At 38.1% G+C, this 21,434-nt stretch overlaps 1 protein-coding gene across 3 annotated transcripts in view; it reads right to left on the bottom strand.

Annotated features, from left to right (window-relative positions):
* The window catches only part of LOC100747772 (semaphorin-2A), a 564,473-nt gene that overhangs the window by 397,156 nt on the left and 145,883 nt on the right, over positions 1–21,434 (bottom strand). For 2 of the 3 annotated variants that reach the window (XM_012386839.3, XM_012386840.3), the window contains exon 3: positions 18,419–18,421. The exons of the other annotated variant lie outside the window; for it this stretch is intronic. In XM_012386839.3, the coding sequence (XP_012242262.1) occupies positions 18,419–18,421 (3 nt within the window). The remainder of the gene's footprint in view (positions 1–18,418; positions 18,422–21,434) is intronic. 3 annotated transcript variants of the gene reach the window in all.

Raw genomic sequence — 21,434 nt, 5'->3', positions numbered from 1 at the left:
GAACCGACACTGCGCGAGGAGTTTCGCTTAACCGAACTGCAATGAAATTTGTTTAAGAGCTGAAGAGGAACCGGAAAGTGAAGGGTAGCAAGCAGTTAAAGAAAAAAAAAAAAAAGACGAAACGCAGGATGAATGCGAGAAAAACTGAAGAGAAAGTAAAAGAGAGAGCGGGAGCAACGTAGAATAATGAGCGATTAAGAGGGGGAAACGCAGAGAAAAGACGTCGTGATCGCGGATAGAAACATCGTCGGGTGAAATACGACACAGAATATCGAGGAAAAGCGTCGACGAAGGACGAAGGTGGACAAGAAGCAACTAGAGTCTACGGATAAAGTTGTGGGACGGATTCGAGAGAGACAGAGAATACAATTAGAGTAGCTAACAAAGGAAGTAAGATTAATGGGAGGGTAAAAGGCCGTGCACGAGAGCAGGACACACACGGTTGAGAGAAATAAGAGGAAAAGACCAGGGAACCAGGGGATGAGAAAGATCCGATACAGAGAGGAGACTTCTCACGACTGTGTGGCGTGCGAGGCCCAATGTGTGCCTCTATTCCGCGGTGAGATGAAAGCAAACGGAAGGGCGTAAATGTAAATTGGTACATTCCTACGGCGTTCTTAATTAACTTCTTTGCAATTATCATGACGGTGTTCTGCTGGGTGAGCGTGTCTGTAGTAAGCTTGGTGCTTGTCTCCCGACGTGGAATGTGATAAAGAGCAGGAATGGGGAAAAAGGTAAAAAAAAAGAAAAAAGAATGTGAATGATAAAGGAAGAAAAAGGAGAGAGACGGCGGTGAAAAAAGGAGGAAAAGTAGATTCTTCCTTGTTCGGGCGAGGTAGCTCGCGTAGAGAATTCCCTCAAAGGCGTGCTTTTCTCTCTCACGGGCCGCGTGCGCCCTTTACGGTGGTGTTTAAAAACCGCGTGTACTTTATACGCAAGAATTGCATTCATTCGGCACCTCTCAAACGCTACCTGACTACGGATACGTGGTGAAGTGGGAACGGCTCTTAATGCAATTTTGGAAAGCGTTTGTTACCGCGACTTTGAACGGCTCACGCACGAGTGCGTGCGACCCATGTTCCACGCGTTTCTGCTCCTGGCTCACCCTCGTGCCCTCAAGTAACTTGATTTTCTTGGTAGGCGAACGCGCGTAAAGTAAACCAGCTATTCGAGACATGGAAAAAATCGCACGATATGTGTGATTTTTGGGGAATTCTGTCTTTCGAACTCGACGATTTACTGAAGAAATTCATCCACTATCTTAAATATTAAGTGATCCATTGAACGAAAACGCAGAATAATTTTTCACGATGACCTCTTTTCTTTTTTTGTAATACTGTTGCATGTTACTTATTACATGCCACATTTTACTAAGATGTTTGGATAATTTTTGAAAATTTCTAGTCGTGGCGTGTTCGTTAAAGAATTCAATGATACTCTGTGAGGTACTCGTTTAAAGAATTCTATAATATATATAGGAAATTATAAAAATACAATGGCAATTGAATAAGCTTTATCTTGTATAAATTGTTATACGTTACATGACACTAAAAGCACAGTGTGTTTAAAAAGTTTTCGATCATTCGAGTGTTTGTGTTTCGTGCAAAGTCTATTTTATGTATGAGTTATCGACAAGAGTAGATCGAAAGGGTAGAAACGTCTTACGTTTAGCCAATAATCGTCATCTCGATGGATATCAAATTTACGACAATGTTCAAGCCGCAGACACTTCTCAATACCAACACGCAACGTGCATTAGTACAAGTGCATTATGCTCTTGACATGTTCATTTAGGCGCTGTGCATATGCATGTGTACGCACGTATTTACCCCTTAACGATGGGAATGGTGAATGCATAAACAAGAGGAAATTTAGGATATTACTTGCACTTCAAAGCAATACAAGCCGAGTAATACGTTCCATTTATGCGGTAGTAATATTGATGATCATGATTACGCGTGTCATTAATGCCGATTAAAATTATCTTCTCATTCACCTTGTGCATCCAATATCACATTAAATTTCGTCTACAGAGAATCGTTGTTACCATTTCGAAATAAAGTTATAATTACTATTATAACATATGTATAAATATAAATACTCGTAGATACGTTTTCAAACGTCCGTTTGATCGTTAATGAGATATTCAGTTGCATTGATTGACGTTGTATTATTCACATTATATCGATCGATATATGCCGATAACGTGTATGCAAATTACATAGTTTTTTCATCCGGCTAACTGGATTGTTTAAGCAGCTGAATAACAATAAGACACACGTTATAATTACCACTTAAAATGCGAGAACACGCATAATCAACGCTGCAGTAAACACGATGTATTTCATCTCACAGTTCATCACAAAGACCATACCAGGTACGAAACATATACGCCGCGCTAGATACCATTATCAGAACATATTTGTGCAAAAATTAATTTCAGAGTACCGTGGATACGAATATTTCACCAAGCTTTCAGCGCAGGAAGCGTAGGTAGAAAAGCCATTATCGTTGGCCCTCTAGCCCCAGTTAATGAACGAACTGGCATCCAGTGCAAAATTCAAAGGTTCCCGCTACAAACCTATGCGTCTGTTGTGTTTTTGTTGCTTGCATGACTGACCGTCTAACAACGAACAAAAACATTAAAATAATAATAATAATACGAATGCTGAATTGTAGCCAGAATTTTACTCGGCGAATATAATAGGAAATGAACTGGGAAAACGAAAATAACGATAAAAGAATAACAGTTCAATTCTAAAAATCTCTTGGCGCTTTGGCGATTCATTCAAGACTCTCTATCTCATACAGTATACATTACATTTTTACACATTCTTCTTTTAAAATTCGAAAGTACGATAACAATTTGAGAAATGTTCAAACGGTAATTTTCAACGTAAATTTCAACGTTTTATAGTTACACGAATAATTTCAAATAATAGCTTTCGTTCGAAATTAGACGCTGTACAGCGTAACGATTGTAGACGGTACAGTGAGCCAACAAATGTTTCTACGCTTAACGAAGAATTCTGCTTACCAGGACAATCTAAGATATCGGTCGTATTTATTAGCGAACGTGTGCAAACATGGGGCTTCCGCAATCTTGGAGTTTGTTTTACGTGGACAGGGCAAATAATTCATTAGGAGCATAAACCTCTCATCAAGCTGCAATTCAATTTACGACGAGACCTTGTCCGTCTGCACGCTTATCCACACACGATATTGACCACGAACAAGGGATACCTACTACGACGTGTGCGCGCGCGCGCCATGCACCCTAGCAGATCCTAAAATTAACGTTCTTCCTGGACAACATTCTCCCCCGATACAAATTAAAACACATATAATTCATACGTAACTTCGGGTGAAAAGGAAAATTGTTGTAGAGGATGTTTGATCGTGAGATTTATTACACGTTATTGCTTGTTGTTGAAACCGTCGAATATATTTAAAATGAATTAAACAAATTATCGATATTGATCGATAACTCGTAGATGCTAATAGATACTGGTTATATATTGAACTCTTTTCGGTTGCATCCATTTATACTGGTCGGGGGAAAGTCGGAAAATTCAAATTTGTCTTTGTTCAACGGTTGCACGTAGCTGTTGTTTTGCCCGGAGTTTATTTATTATTACATTACGTGTATCCTAATGATCTTGATACTCCGAGGCAAAACAACAACATGATCTGAATTCTCCTCTAACTCATGTGCTGCTATATTATCATGGAATTGTGTTCACGAATTTATCACAGTTCACGGATTTTAAACATATTTTGGAAGGTCGTGTCGTTTGCTGGTCGTTCGAATTTGTCCGATTATTCGTGTAAAATAAAAAACAATCTAAAATCTATAAACAAAACTTTTATTTATGTTTAATATTTATATTTTCATAGCAGAAGAAATAATATCGATACACATGTACGTACATACACGTATGTATATCGATCTCAATAGTTAATACCGGGCTTTAATTAATTCCCGAGCGAAATATTCAAATTACAAATACAGACTTGTACGTCTGAAATGTAGACTGTCGAGATAAATAGTAATTACTAAACTCAAGTTAAACATGTCGGGAAAGTATCCTCAGGCTACGTCTCTATTAATATTTTACATCGCTTTCCTTACTAATTTCAATTCTCCAGTTAAAAGATGCAAGCAGTAATAATCCCTGGTGCCTGTACTCTATAAAAATTTCAGAATTTTCCCATTCCAAAAGGCGTTTGTTTTTCTATGAAAGAATCATTTGAAAAAAGACCAATGGGTCAATACCGGGCAACAAGAAAGAAGCAAAAGTTCGGGCACGATGTTTCGCGGTCAAGTTATCGAAAAAGACAAAGAAGCCTAGTTCAACGAGCACAAATGACAGAAACAATCAAGCTGATCAAATTCCACGGGTTACCTCGTATTGACCAGTGTCGAAGTGCATGCGTGCACAGGTGTGTCAGAGGTTTGGAACAGGCCAGTCCGCCAAATATACGTGGCGTGCATAGGTGGAGGTGGCCGCGCGTGTCTGCAGATTAATGGATAGCGGTGTACTGGCACGCGATTGGTTACAATGCACGTCGATCGGCCTCAGTGTCCCTACGAGAATAACGACGCGTAACATAATATCGACGGATTGGCATTTTGCTTTTGCCTCGATTGACATTGTGCGGCGCGCGCGGAATTTCGAATTTTCCCGACACGATATCCGCAACGTCCTCTATGAACTATGTTACGCCCTTTCCCGGTTTATGTCAGCAAAATTTACCGCATCGCGTGACAATATTATCGAATTGTAATGTATTAAAGAGGCTCGATAACATCGAGCTCTGAATATATAATCAGGTTAGAACGCGAGGAACCGTGCGAAGCTGATTGCTTGAGCTGCACCAATATTTTCGTAGCGGTAACAAATAGCACGAGAGAGCTTTAGTCAGCTGACACTGATACCGCTCTGTCGAGTTTTCCATTGTCTCTCCGCGCTCATTTCTGCTACTAGTTTGCTAAATTAACCTTCCGCGATGCAAATAACGCTTCCTGCAATCGGCGACCGATGTTCAACATCGCAGTTCGACCGTGCTTCGGAGTAGTGTAAAAGCTTATCTACCCTTGTTAGTTTCGCGCTGCTACTGGATTTAGGTGTCTTTTGTAACCGAAATGTTTCCTGGCGTGTAAGGGTTCTTGTTTTCAAAGGAGAGAGTAGTCGTGGACTGTATGTAGTATCCTGTTAGTAATCTTACTTAATTCATGCCTTTGATCAACTTTTCATTACTCTCTCAATTTCATTACATAAGTATACGAGTAATATTCAATTCTTAAGAAACAAGTTCATTCATCATCAAGAAGATGATGTTAATAACGATACATTCTAAGATAAATTTAGGAAACAACGGTTGTAACATCATTACTTTTCTGTTCTTTCCAATTTACGGAGTTGATCGATGCTGTTTTTGAATGGTTTACTTCTGAGTGATTTGTCAGACACGTTCAGTGTGGCTCTAAATGAGAAAAAGAATGTAGCAAAGAAGGTTATGAATAATACTGTAGGTGTATTTTAAATTTGTATCGTATACTGTACCCACTAAATAGAGCTCTTTTAGTTGTTAATATTTTATGTTCTGTAGAGGTACTCATTCTAAAAGCACTTCCTATGCAACAAGTTTATATTTTGTTGCAGATTGATTAAAAATTGCCAATTTTTAAACTTTTACTTAAAACTTGCAAAATTGCTATTTAATTACTCGTAGTTGTTCAACTCAAGGAAATCTTCGTTTGAACGCTAATTTTCTATTTATTTATGAATAAACCAGCAACAGTAGTATTATCAGTTCGTAAGTAAAAAAAGAACTTTCAGGTTTTTCTTCGGAGAATTGCTTTGGCATTCTTAAAAAAAGAGAAAAAAACAGGTTACCGCGGCCAAGTTTAAGCACGACACAATCGCTGACGTTATTCTAACCACGTTTTAAACCTTTAGCGAAATTTCGTAGATTCAAGCGCACTGCCAGAAATGTCATCCAGAGATTCGATCAGCGCGCAGAGAGTTGAACTCGTAACAATATTCGCGTTTTGTGAAACGCGAAACGAAATTACGAAAGGCTAGCATGGCCCGCTCTTCTGAATAAATTTCATTTTAACAAACAAAGTTTCGCTAATTTCATTAAAACGTTCGTGCTCTGGGTTATATCATTGCCGATTCATCGGTTGGCGGAAATGAAATTCTTATTGGACAAATGAAGATATCCTCTATCATATCTACTCTTCAAGCGAGGTAAATACACTTCGGCTAAAAAGCCTATAGTATCTATTTTTAATAAAATTTTCATGCCTGATACTTGATGTTTGATATTTTATATTTGGCGTAGATTGTAAATTTCAAATTACACGGCTGTTTTAATGAAATAATATATCGATAATGTGTGTTTTCTTTATCATATGAACATCATTTCTCGCCTTTATTATATATTTAATTCTTTCCACTTTTTCAGCCAATTCTACGAAAACTTTTGAGCGGAGAAAGAGACGATCAGAGAGTTAATACGACAACACAAGTACTACTTTTCTTCATTACAACAGACTAATTTTGAATTTAACACTGTGTTAAAATGTTTTCATTCCTATCGACATGAAACGTAAATATTCATTTCCTTCTAAAATAAATTAATCCATCGAGTTTGCGGTGATTCTTATTTACCGGAAACAAAACGGAAAGTAGAGAAATTTCGAAGGATATAGCGACGTTCCTTCGTTGCATAATTTGCTTAATATCGCGTTTGAAACTCGACGAAAGGAATTCTTCCGATAGTATCATAGCGTGCGCAACGTCGCTCAATAAAGCGCGCCTTATACAAGGAGCTGCACGATGAAATTCATAAATTGTATCTTACTCATAATCCTTCCGAAAATATTTTCCCCTCTTTACGAAACTTGTAACTCTTGTATTACAGTGTAATTCGTCGGGAAATGCCCACGTGCATGCCATCAGGCATTAACTTCTGCCTTATTGAAACTTTTCTGATTAATCGTGCTAAAGTTCCTTTCAACGAGTTTCGTAACACGATTGTCAAGTATAGATAACTTTGATAAGGAACTCTTTATAGTTGTACTTTACTAGATATGATGCGGAATATATAGTAAAATAAGGACGAATAATTCGTTTGAATATTAAAGTTCACTTATTAAATTAATTCATGTGTTCTTAATATTTCATTTGATAAAATAATCGACATCAATATTCATAGATTTTCAGTGTCATCATTTTGTCACGAATATTAATAGGAAATCTTCAGTGATAAAGTGGAAATTCTGCGACGGTGTATACAGCCAAATGTAATTTTCTTCGACTCCAATTAAACGCTTTTTCTCGGTCAATATTCAAAATTAAGGTCAATTTACATCAAACGCTCAATCCAGAAGTTCATAATTAATTTGTCTGGAAAATTAATGTCAAGTATACTTTATGACCCGTATGCCCGAGAAATCATCACGGGCCCATTCATTGTATGTACCTACGTCCGTGTAAGTATGTACGTCGAGGCTAATTCGAATTCGACGCGAACTATACGCCAAATCTCGTCGAGCTGCGACGTCCAACTAATTCGACATACAGTCGGGTGGAGCCGCATCTCGCGTTATGTTGTCGTCTATCGTTGAATCGGTACGCTCGAACGCACAATCATATCGAAGCCAGACTGACACTCTGTGCGATAACTTTCCCCCACATGTTAAATAACTGATGCCCTGCTTGCATATTTTACGCGCCGCCTCTGCACGATGAACACTGTATACGATCGCTTTTCGATAAACGCGCGCGCCATGCTAATGCTATTGCGAGCCCTGGATACGTCGAGAGGTATCATGCTAGCGATTTAATTCCCCGTTTTGGCGAAAGGCTGCAGCGTCGAATATTTTCGTCGCTAAAGCTGTCGAGTATAACCGAACGATGAATCCACGATATTCGGCGATATACGCCGAACGCTAGAATTACGTTTCTCTTTAGTTTTCACAAGCATTTTTTTTGTATTTGCAACTCTTTTACCCTTCTTGCGATCTTTTTTTCTTGTTAACTGACGGAACGCGTTTTTAACGTTTGAAGTCTCGTAAACGATCCTCGCGAGTCAATCGCGAACGGAATTGAAATTCAAATTAGACCTATGACGCAGAACGGCAGGGACTTGGGAAGGAAATTTACGACGCGTCGCAGAATTTTTATTTTTTTTCTCCCCCTTTTACATTAGACCGGCCAAGCGTGATAATAATTCAAGACCGAGGCGAAGTTCCCGCGTGAAAACTCGATATTCGCGCCACGATTCCGCGACGAGTTCCGAAAACTTTTTCCCAAGGTGTCTCCGACCGGAGGGGGAGGGTCTATCGTAAGATCCGGCTTCTTTACACGCGTTCAGCTGAAATAATAACTTCGCCGATGCTTTGGAATATTAAGTCTGCTGGACAACCGAGAAATAAATACGGTGGACATATAAAAGAGTAAATGTACCAATGAAAGTATCATTTTCGTTGAAATAACATCGTACGAAGTAAACATAGAATTTTAATGATGTACTTTATTACTTATAATTTATTGAAGCAAGATCTATGCGATATTTTAAGTCAGAAACAAATATCTTAATTGCGTTATAAATCATTGCCAAATTATTACACTCGCAAGATATTTGATCTTGCACGTTTCCATGTATTCCCGCTTTCTGCGTAAATGTATTTGAGTTAAACCAAACTCGCAAATGATCTACGGTTGTAACCTAATAGCAGACCATCAGCAGAATGTAGCGCAGAGGTTCCATTAGAATAATATATCTAACCATAAATTACACAGACCAATTACAATCCCACTGTGAGTGAAGCTAAGTATGTTTTTGCGAATAGGGGACATAATGGATAATAATTCAGCCGTTTTCGTTACTAGTGTCCTTACGAGCAACTGCTATTCGCATAATTCTCGTTCGGTAGCTAATTGTAGAATACACAAAGATTCTTTACAAGTGATATTAATGTAACAATGAACCACGCAACTACCATATACACGACGTTGCAAACATTTCAGTTTACAATATGACTGCTGATTAAAACAATTTTTAACGTTAGAAGCTTTCATTATTTTATGACGGAAATTCACATGCTAATGGTTTACTCTCGGATACAACGCGAACCCATGTGATAAATGCAATCCATGTCGATCCGTGCTCAGAAAGTACGTGATCGTACGAAAGAGAATAATTTATATCGACCATCGTCAACGAAACGCTCTTCCATTTTGTGTTTTACAGTAATTTTCAATTATAACTCGCGGGAAAAAGAGATATCAAGGGAGGAAGAGGGAGAAAGGGAACGAGCTCGCTAAGGGCGAACACCGTAAACGCAATTATTATTCATAGGTCGCATTAAAGGTAAATAATTCGCAGCGACGGATTACAAATAAAATTCATTTCCCTGTTAAATCCACTGTACTAAATCAATTATATCGTCCGGTCGACGAGAGCGCAAGCAACGATCGGTTTACGGCGACGCATTAACCAAATGAAAATTCAAAGCGTGGCTACGTGGGATAGAATTTAATTCTTCCCGTTCTTTATCCCATACGTGGCTGTAATGATACAAATAACCAATCGAGCGAGAGCATATCGGTGGTACCTCGTGTGCGAAAACTCGCAAATTACGGAATAATTGGTAATTCGTTGCTGTATCATCGATGTATTTTAGCGGTGATCGAATCATTTCTGGGCGAAACTAGTTCTTGTCACATTTGATAATTCGTTATGACACACTCGTCGCATCTTAATTACTTGAAGCTTAGTAGTAGTATCCACGTAACTGTTGGAGAAATTTTTGGTTTTATGTATTCTAATAAAATGATTCAGAAGGACAGACAAAATAGTAAGCAACGAGATTAAAAGAAATATAATTAATTAAAAAGAGATATCTAATATCTATCTGGAGTGATTGTAAAAGAAATTGACGAAAATATGTTAGCTACTTATTAATATATTCGTTGTTACATTATTTGATTTTATTACTTAATCTAACTAAATTTTTAATCGTAACAAGTGACGCAATTGTTAAATTTTCGTTTTTATATGTTTTAATAAAAAACTTTAGGAGAAGGAACAATACAAGAGAACAGACAACTAAAGATATCTTTGCAGAGAAAGTATGCTCCTTCTGTCGAGTAGTAGCCATATTTTAGTAACAGTACGATCGTCGGAGAAAATTATCGATGACAAGTTTTCAATTCCGATTTTTTTGGAAAATATAGAATATCGCATAACCTGTGGAAAAAGAGGAAAAGATCGTTGCGCGAGCAAGTTGTACAGATTTATACGTTTCACAGGTAGGTGTAATAAAGATTTGTTTACTTTCATTCCGCGATATGCGCAGCAGTGTTTGTTCTTCTACATCGATCTTCCGCAGATAAAAATAATTTATATGTATTAAGATATTTTCTCGGAATTTTCCACCAGCGTTGGTTAAAATCAAATAACACATCTAATAATATATTGCTGACGAAGGTGCTCGCGCGATTAATCAACGGATTTGATGAATTCGCAATGATCAAATTAAAAATAGACTCGATGAAAAGTAAATCGAATTATTTTTATCAATTTTAGATTTTCTTTAATAGAAAGAGCAATATTTTTAATGATAAGCTTGAACGTTAAAGCGTTACGATAGATTGACGAATATACTGTATTTCATCTTTGTTATAAATTATTATTGTGCCTGAATCGAAAAAGTATATGCGGTGCGACAGATTTCTGTTCGTTTTCCCCATAAGTCTGAATACACAGGGAATCCTAAGACAAGACAGAATGAAGAATTAAACCAGGCAACGTCAAATATTTGAATTAATTTGTATGACAATCTCTGTCATACCGAGGGCCCTCGGGAAACCTTACGCGCCCATCAACTTGCATTCAGTCACGTAGGAAGTTTATCGAGGAGAACTCCATCGTGCATGCAGAATTCATCAGAGAAAATGAATAAACCCTCACCCTTCTAATTTGCCGTTTATGCCTAGCTAGAACGCATTATTGTGGCTTTCGCTTTATAAAACCACAAACGGGTTGGTTTTCATTGTAGTTCTTCATCATATTTGACCACTAATGAAATATTGTTTGAAAGTCGTTATTACGCTTGAAATACACGTTCCGACATTTTTTCGCTGAATATTTGAACTGTGTATTATTTTAGCATTCATTTCATTTATGAAATAAAACAACTGAAACATAAAACTGAAGGGGTTTTCAAATGTTTTCTGTTAACTTCTAACCAAGTTAGATTGCTGAAAATAAAATTGCTTGTTCTACTGGTGTGTATATTTTTAAAACAAGAACTTGCACGATAAACGATATTTCTCGGAAATATTCTGCTTTCCTTCCTGGGATATTGTAATATAGATTCTGTATTTCTTCTGTAATGGAAGGTCGCATGGAAAAAGTATGATGAGTTTATTTTAGTTATCATTTTCGTTAGGAAGAAATATTTTGATTTAAAACCATTGAAGAAATGAATAGGCTAACAGGTTTAACGATATAACATAAATCTTTGAAAAATAACTGATAAACCTATATTTTGTAAAACACGAATAAAATTAGCTCAGTTGTTATATTAATTTAATCCAATTAATACTAGAATATTTAGTGCTATTAATATTTGTCGAATATTCGAGGGAATAACAAAAATATATCTACAAATATTTAACTCAAAGTCAAAGAGGAATATAATTGTCACATAACATTGGTTGACGACATATTGAATCTTAAAATTGTTCTGCAACAAAAGACGAAGAATGTAGTCTACTACATTTTTCACCTATGATCTTCAATCATTAAACAAAATTTACGAACAAAACAGAGTGTCGAAAGTATTCTGTACCAATAAACAACACTGCGAAGTGCTCAACCTCAAGTAAATCATCCATGGGAAAGTCAGGAGGGAGTGAATGTGATTCAACAGATCGAGGAATGCTGTCTTTTGTAAACAGAATACGTGTGATGGCAAGAACTTTGACGTGAAAGACCGCGTTGTATTCGAGCGACGACCGATTCGCACTCTACGAGTCGATCGTGAAAAAAGCTGCGTGGTCGCCAGGAGAAAAAAGAAGAGGAGCGTGGAACGAAAGATAATAAAAGCCAGGTACGCAGAGCAGGTTCTCGCTTGGATTTTCATAGCGCAATGCGCTTTTCCCTCATAGCTATTCCCGCTGCTCATTGAAACCGAAGTCGGATCTCACTTATTAAAAGATAATATTCCCGGGACTTAATTCAGGGAGAGGAAGACTGCCGGGGAAGGCGGTTGTAAAGCACGTACAAAGAATTCGGTAATTAACGTCGTCGTCGTCGTCGTCGTCGTCGCCGCGGAACGTCTACCGCTCTTAGCAACCCGGAGCTCGGGGCAAAAGAATCTTATGATTCAAGTCGCAGACTTAAAAATGAGCGAACGACCAGCGATTACCAAGGACGACGCCGTTCATGAAAAGGGTACTTGATGCATTGCTTTAATAACTTAATAAGATTCAGGGAATTTGTCTGTCTGCCGCCTCCTGAAATCTCCACGTTTTGATGAAACGTAAGCAGCTCGATACCATTGATGTTCGATGATAAAGTGTAGGCACAGTACAAACTGTAGATACAATTGCTATTTATATAAAAGATAACAGTAGAAATTATGTTTTTTATATTTTTATTAAGACAATTATAATCTCCATATGGAAATTATTTTGTAGTATATTGTACATTGCACATTGTCAAACAAATTATATTTACAGTTAAGGTACACTACTTTTACTTTTTACTCTTAGGTTACAAGTTTTGAAAAACGAATAAGTAAAATTACGTATACTGATATAAAAACACTAAATGGTGATAGAAAATGAAAACTCGATTTTTACAATTGTCTGATTAGTCTGGATTTCTATTCTGCGCTATTTACTTTCGATGCTTTTGAAACCTACAAGAATTTGATACGTAAGGATTAAAAAAGAAATGAAGATATAAATATGATTCAAGCGTTTCAATGGGACACAGCAGAATCACGAGACAATAAGATCTCTTGTTCCTAAACTTCAGAGTCCTCTTTCGAGTACTCCGTGATACCGAGGTCGGTAGGTTAAAGTTCTATGACATCTGGAACCAATTTAGTCTGTTTTCCATAAGCCTGCTATGAATGTTACAAGACAGAAGTAAGACAAGTCTAGATGTAACATTCCAGAGGTATCTCAAGATGGCTTTTATGATCCTAGGTCATGAATAAGTGTCATGACTACAGAATATGTGTGTCAATTATGACTTTTCGTGGTCAGAAAATTTAAATATCGCGATTTTTCTAAGTATTTTATCAAACTTAGTAATGTTTTATGGGGTTCTATGTCCACCAGACGAATCAAACAGAGTTCTAGCGACAAACGAATCGACGCGTATCACCTTATAGACAGGCAAGTTGTGGTCCAATGACCACGAAGTCGGGTAAGGTATTCTGATTTCCGGACGTTCTACTGTTGTCTCGGTGAAAGTGACCACTGATTGACCACAGGATGGTTGGACACGTTCTCCGTGAAGCTACTAGCCTACAGCAGAATGGAACAGAGTCTCTGAACACCTATGTAAATACTCGTAGGAAGTCGAAAAGTCGGATAGAATTAAACCTTCAAAGTGTAACAAATACATATTTACAAAATATATCATCGTGTATGTTTCACTTTGTGTACAAGTTATGGTTTGTACATAGATTGGCAAAAAAAGTATTATCATATTCATTCTTTGTTTGCATTTCAATTTTTATATCTGATTATTAATTCGATACATATAACAAAATATTGTCTTCTGTAGCTAATGTTAGCCAATTGACATTTGAAATTCTTCCGACTGAAATTGTGTATATAAAATCAAATATTCTATATATTATTGTTATTTTCAGTAGCCGAACATAAGCTCATAAAACAATATCGCAAAATCATTTACGTCAAGGAAGAAATTTAATTTTTTGATAATAAATTTTTGTTGGATAATAAAACGACTTATTGTAGCTTCGACTATTTTACGATGAAATATCTATTCGAAATTAACATGTACCGATATGTTGCATAAATCATGCAATTAATACGAAATAGAAATTACACGCGAACCCTAACTTAATTCTCAAACCAGAGGAAGAAAGAATCTTAAGAAACTGACGCGAGCATTGAAGCGCCGTCTGGAAAGTAGAAGGGGCCCGTGTTTAGCCAGACGTCTGGCTAGCGTACATTATTACCGAGCTTCCTTTCACGTGCGTGGGTGCGGCAAATCGAACCTCTATTAGTATCATTTCCATACCTCTCTCGTCATCGGTTCTGAAATTATTTCAGCGTGTATCAACGAAATTTCCAGACCTACGGTATTTACCGACACAAAGAGGCGAGGAGAAAAATGAAAGAACAGCGAAAAAAGAAGAAAGAATAAAAAGAGGAAAAGAATATACGTCCGTTCCAAGTATCGTCGCTTAACTAGAATGGAAAGCCAAAGAAAAGAGCACGCTCGACTTTCATGAGCCGTGCATTCTCGCGCACACCTGGCGGATGAGCAACGTTGATAGGTTGATGGAATTCCACGATGATTTGAAATACCGATAAAAGGGTGCGCAAATGCGCGTGAAGCACACGAGAGGTGCAAGCTAGAATGGAAGCAGTGAGAATAAAGAAAAGAGAGGTAAAAGCGAAGGAGAGCGCGGAAATTTCTCCGCGCGCAATTTTACCGCGCGATGCTGTTATATATGCAGTACGGGCATATGCCAGCTGCACAACAATGAACGTTGGAGAGCAAGAATCGTGTACCTGAAACCGCTATTTTAAAATAGTCACAGTATGCGCCGTCGCGCGAATGCATGGAACCATGTCCCCGGGTAAATCGGCATTTTACCGTACTAAAACGTGCACTGCGATACGATTTTCGTCTCGATAGATCATTTCTTGTTGCACTCGCTCACTATAGTGGAGAGACTCGACGTTGAAGGGCCGCCGAGATCGTCGGGTCAACGACGTTGAATAACGTCGAATAATTACAGGGAGAGAAAGTTGCAAAATAAAATACACTGTGTAAAACGAACATATCGCAAGCAGACCGTTAAGAGTGGGAAGAAGTTAAGAACGATAATTCGTGTAATTATACGTTCAGTAATATGCTTCTAATTTTAATGAGACCAATTGACTGCGATATTAAAAGGAAAGCATGCTCGACGGAACGGCGCGCGCGGTGAAATAAACGACATCGAATCGGTCGACGTTGTAAAAGGCGAAGGGAAAAATTGTGGCGAAATTGCATAATTCCAGAGCAATTTCGTGGCACGATAATTACAAATGCATCGTGCCGCTGGTCGCGATCCTCGTAGTAATGGCTACGGAGTAGCAGAAAATCGCGCGATGTTCCTGTCGCGCGTTAAAACATATGAAACTTGGAAAAATGTTTCTTTATTTTTACCACGGGTCGTTTATCGTTCGACAAATTATGCAGTTTACGGTCAGGCGTTACAGGATCGAAATCGATAATTACGGAGGTAAAACAAACAGGCTGAGTTAACGAGCGTACAGGATGGCATATAGACGAACCCTCTTCAAAGGAGTGACGCAGCCGAAAAATGTTGGAACACTGTAAAAAACACAGAGAAAGAGTATCGACTGGGCCAAACGAAACGATGGGCCGGAAACGACGTAGTGAGGGAGAAAGAGAGAGAAAGAGAGAGAGAGAGAGATGCGAGAAAAATTCCCCGCATGCGCTGACATACGGGGAAAATATTTGCCATGGCGGTGGTGCTAATAAGTCCAAAGCCTTCATAAAGAGGATTCTACTTAAATACTTAGCCGCACGTACCTCGTCCGTTTTTCTTCCTGCCTCGTCTAGCTAAGTATTCTCCAGAAATGTTTAATCATTTCTACCCGCTTAATGTTAATTATTACAACGAAGCGCAAGAATGTTCATCCGACAAAGCATTCGATAGAATATTATGCGTTTAAATAGACACAAGGCCGCTCCTCCTTTCGACAAACAGATTTCTTTCCTACATTTTTATAATTGTAGGAAGAGGATAGACTTTCCTCGGATTTTCCTGCCTTATTTTCTTTTACCGAGGAAATTATGTCGAATGAAAATACGAGAGTTTTTAAATTACTTGTAAAATCTTCTTACACCGAAGATCTATTTGCAAAGACGAAGGTAACCTGCTGCTGAACCGATTCTTTTACATGTTACAATTACATATACTTCAGATATGGAAAATCTTGACCTTAAGAAGAAGTCGAGAGAGATTCGATTAGTAACAGAACCGACGTTTCTTTGTATAAGATCTTATCGTTTTTTTAACATACTCGTACCTTTATTATTTTTCTACATAGCAAGATATATAAATCTCTTTGAATTGAACATACCTTTGCAACCAACATTGATCTATTGATTCGTAAGAACGATTAAACCTTGAGTAATATCAAACATTGTGAAATCAATAGTTCGGTAATTTCATTATTACGAATATACATCGGCTAAGTGAACATAATGACTTCCGGTTTCGATTCGATGTACCTTGCGGTTTCGCGTTTTTCATCTAGTTATATATAACTATACAAATACATCGTGTTTCTAGTAACTTATCCGGAGCTTCAATTTCGCGTAAAATCATTTCGTAATTAATTTGAATTTCACCGTGTAAAACCACACTTCCGCGTGACGTAACAGCTCGAAGCTCGGGACAACGCTTTTGAAAATCGTATTTAATGGATTCATTTCTTCGGGATCTTCATCCTTTCTGCCTTTCATCAACGCGAGCTACGAGACGGTTGCATAAAAATGATCGGTCCGAGACGAGCCGCAGTCGCGTACGAGTCATTGAAATTCCCAATTTCCGAGCTGCAACGCATCGCTGCGCATTCGCCAGTCCCGTTTCATGCTTCACGCTCATCAAATATAAAATCCCTCGAATCCATCCCACGCCACGTAGCCCGATGTCTGCTATTCGCTGGCGGATAGGAGAGAAACCGAGAGAATAAAGCTCGATTCTCCCTAGCGCTTCGAGGGATGCAACGTTCAGGTGACGATTACGCTATGCTCGCCATCGTAAAACATGTACATTAACGTGCTTAAATGTTCAGTTGAGTTCATTGTGTTTCAGACTGGTATTTAATCTTTTTACAACCCTTCTTGTATATATGGCTACAGGTACGAAACATTCACCGTGAAACAAAGATTCATATGAGTAAATATTCGTATCGTTATATTAGTTTCGCTAAATTTTTTAATACGTTATTAAAATAATGTTGTATACAGTCGATATTATTTGTATCGGAAGTGAAAGCGTGTTTACTCTGACGCAGAAAATATTTGGAACTGGAAAGATTAATCCTTTGCGAAAGATAAAATCTATAGATATATCCGTTAGGCAAAATTTACAGAAAAGAATTTAACATAGGACAGAAAGCATGTTTTAGCGATGAAATATACTTTAATATACTTTTAATGATGGTTGAAGATCGTCTAGCGAAAATATTTGTGTATCGTATACAACTCAAGTTTGTTATTAACGAGATAAATGATGAAGGAAAACAAATAAGCAAATGAATTATAAATATGAGGAAGACAAGTTATTTTTCTAAGTCTAGATACCGAAAATAGTAACGAGTAACGGAAGAATTTTTCCACTGTAGTGGAACGCGTTCCTTCGAGGAAATGTTAAGGGCAACAACCTAAACCAGACATACTGTGTGAAATCTGATCGTGATCAAATCACTTTTTCAACGACAACTCTAAGACCTCGTTAAGAAAGCATTAAAGGTATCCAGCGACTCGTCAAGGATTACCTCGTTCAACTTTTACGACATCCTCCGGAAACGAAGCGGGTTCATCGTCCTCGCGAGACATTTCGCGAGAGAATTTGGTCGGTCGGGAGCGGACTTCGCTTTAAAGCGACCCCTTATGCAATTTGCAGGGACCGACCGGTCACGAGGGTTCGTTCCCCGGTAAATCGACTTTTGGCAACAGCGAGGAGGAAGAACTCGAATGAAAGAGGCCGCGAGACCGAACAGGGGTGGCGCAGCGGCGAAACGGGGGTAAATAAAGGAAGAGGGAAATCGGCAAACAAGGGAATCTGTACTTGGAAAAGTGTCAGCTTGTTGATTTTGACGGGAACGTGTTCCAGGAGAGTACCGAGGCTTAATTGGTGACTTGGGATGGCTGTCTCGGTGTACTCTTCTATCCTGAAAATATTGTCGCTCAGTTTCTCCGGGTTTTGTTTAAATTAGCGACACCTTTTAGATACTATTAAGCGAGGCGTCGGGTTCTTTGTTCGCCAAAGTATAGATAATACAACGAATACAAATTTGCCCAACCGTTAATACCGGTAACTGGTCCAAGACAAATTTAAAGACCCTTCAAAGATTTATTTACCGCCACCATGTTCGCTAACCATCTACGTCGAGCACCCTTCTATCGTTTTCTTTTCCATTCTCATTCCCCACCGATACCTCGTGAAAGTGTCGCTATTTCGAACAATTCACCGAAACGATATTTCAACTTCACGATATAACGCTGAGCGTACACTTTGTCACCCTTTGAAACGCGGCTAGCCGGTGAAACGGCAGGGCTGCGTAAAAAAGTTATCGGCTCGGTCTCTCCCACCGAATTACCAATGATCCACGGAACCCTTTTCCTTCGACGTTATTTATCATTCCATGGGACAGTTTCGAAAACGTTTCCGCACGCGCGCGGTCGCTCAGCTATGGCACGGGTGCCCGTGCGGATGAACACATATACATGGAGAGAAAGAGAGAGATAGAGTCGGTTTTGATTATTTTAAATAGCATAGTAACGGGTGTAAAATGCAAAATTCGCAGAATGCCGTATCACGGAACAAAACATTGATTTATCGATGTGTTTATTCGCGCGAAACGCACCGCGAATAAATCGCCGCTACATATTATTTCCGAAAGTCAAATCGATCGAGAGTCGACCGTGATCCGTGAAGTCGCGGAATGGATTCGGCAAATCCACTTTGTTTCGAAATCGAAAATCACGAACAACGAAACGGCAGAAATTAAACCGCGATCAGACCCGTATTCGACAGGCTGCATTCCCTCGGCTAGGTATTCGAAGATTATTTTTCCAAGCCGATAATAAGGGACGGGCGAAAAGAGACGGCTAGGTAGGGATTTTAGCAGAGACGGCACTGAGGCGTGATATTGATACTCCTCCGTCTCTCGAAGGGTGACGTCTCGTCCCTTTTCTCCATCACGCGCTCTCTCCCTTCTTTTTTATCCTAAAAACCCCGACTCCGAATCTCGTGTCTCATACAGCACGTCCCTCTCTCCCTTTAAAGCCAGTGAGCGAGCAGGATTTTTACGATAACAGATTACAGGATCCGGACCGACTGGCGTGAGTGAAAGGGATCTAGAAGCTATCGTACCAAAAGTCACTGGAGCCAGACCTTTATTTAGTGAACCGCCAGCGAAAGAATCGATACCGCAATCGATTCAGTGCGGCCTGACTTCCCATTGATTTACGAGAGTTAAATCTTTTTTTTGCAAAAAAAAAACTCTTCCTCAATTGTAAAGTTCGTACTACAGATCTTTCCATTTGATAATTAAAAGCGAACAATAATTTTTATTCGAGTAAATCATAAAAGTACAAAAACGCTACAGATTTAAACGTTAATTACAGCAAACGAGACTAATTCAATCTAAAATTAACCTTATACCTAAGTTGAAATTTGTTATAAAGAATATTTTCACAAGAGCAGCGTTTTAAACAAATCTTTCATCAGAATAGAACTAGAATCGAAATGTCTAGAATAGATTCGCCGAGTAATTAACTGTCTCGTCATCCGGTGAAACCGATTGTAAAATACGAGGCACCACACTGGTACCAGACTCAAATCTCACCGTTTCACCTTTCAGTTGCAGCTGTACGGGGTGGAAAAAAAAGACGAAAGCCAAACAAAGCCTGTTATGGATTTAATTTTGAATCCCGTCGAACCGTACATCGTGCAACGTTGGACAGTTAAACCAAACGGGAGGAGAAAGAGAGAAAGAGAGTGAGTGAGAGAGCAGTGAGAGGAAACTTTCATAATCGCAGTTCGCTTTATCGGACTTCAAAACTTTCAGAGCTGCTTCTGGATTACGGAAGCCCGATAAAGAGCAGTAGAGAGGGAAACAGATCATCTTTGCCCCCCACGGAATTCGGATTTGCGGCGAAGTTGTATTTGCGAGTCGACGACCCTGAAGAAAATTCATGTGGAAAAGCGTGTTGATTGGCGAAATCCAGCAGCGACGATGTACCAATGGTTTATGACAGAGTTTTAGATATTCTACGCTATATACATGTTCTGTTGAAAACTTCTATATTCGTTGTATATAATTTCGTTTGAAATTAATTTTATGTGAACTCTTGTTCGTTTATGAAGAGAGAATTTGTGTTTGACTATAATACGGTACTGTAGTAGAAAATGACGAGAATTAATCTCCCTTGAAAATGGATAATATATTGATTCGACATATCAGAATATATCTCGATATTATTTTACAGAAAAAAGTATTGTACGCGCATCTATATGTAATTTCGTTTTGCAACATGCGTCTCTGATAAATTTATGACTAATCGGTGTTCCTTTTGGTCGTATTATTTTAAAAGACTAACACGACAAACTTTATGATATTTATTATTTATGATATATTTATTTATGATTCATTTGTGATATACTTTATGATTTTATGATCTATGTAGAGATGAAATAAACTGAAATTCTACAAATAGTTTATGCAGAGGGACGCATGTAAGTAGGATTCTAAATACATATAACTACTTTGAGGAAGATCAAAGCAAAACTGTTTGTAGCTGAGAAACATGGATGCAAATATGAAGTACATTTATACAGATTTTCTCTCAATAACAACTATTTGTAGATTCCAGAAACTTCAAATTAAGTAAATATTAAATATTAAAGATCTACCTCAATATAGTGTAAAACAATAAATATGACTGAACTGTGAATGTTTATGCAAATTTATATTTGTAAGTATATACGAATACAAATAATAAAGTGAAATTTAAATGAACATTTGTTTCTTATTTTCACATTCCCATTCTGCGTATTTTCGCACATTTAATTCTTCAACAGAATAGTAAAATGACAATGAGTTCAGAACGAACGATTTAGAAAATAATCGTTTCTTTATCATCGAAATTTCTTGCAATTCTGAAATTGGCTACAGAAATAATATACTTTTTCACAGAAAATAATTTTATATCAATGGATTTGACGACCTGGCTGAATTTTTCTCACGTTACGCTATGAGAGGATTAAATTTTTCACAAACGTATAAACATTCTCAGTCTAGGTATTTGTCAATTGTATGATATTATAATATTACAACAGATTTTCAGAATTTACCGAAAATTGCCTCTAGAAACGCGCAATTGCCCTTTCT

This window comes from Bombus impatiens, unplaced genomic scaffold, assembly GCF_000188095.3.
Source record: "Bombus impatiens unplaced genomic scaffold, BIMP_2.2 scf_0418, whole genome shotgun sequence".
NCBI classification, from domain to species: domain Eukaryota; kingdom Metazoa; phylum Arthropoda; class Insecta; order Hymenoptera; family Apidae; genus Bombus; species Bombus impatiens.
The sequence above is the reverse complement of the archived record's forward strand: the minus strand, read 5'-3'. Positions and strand labels throughout refer to the sequence as shown.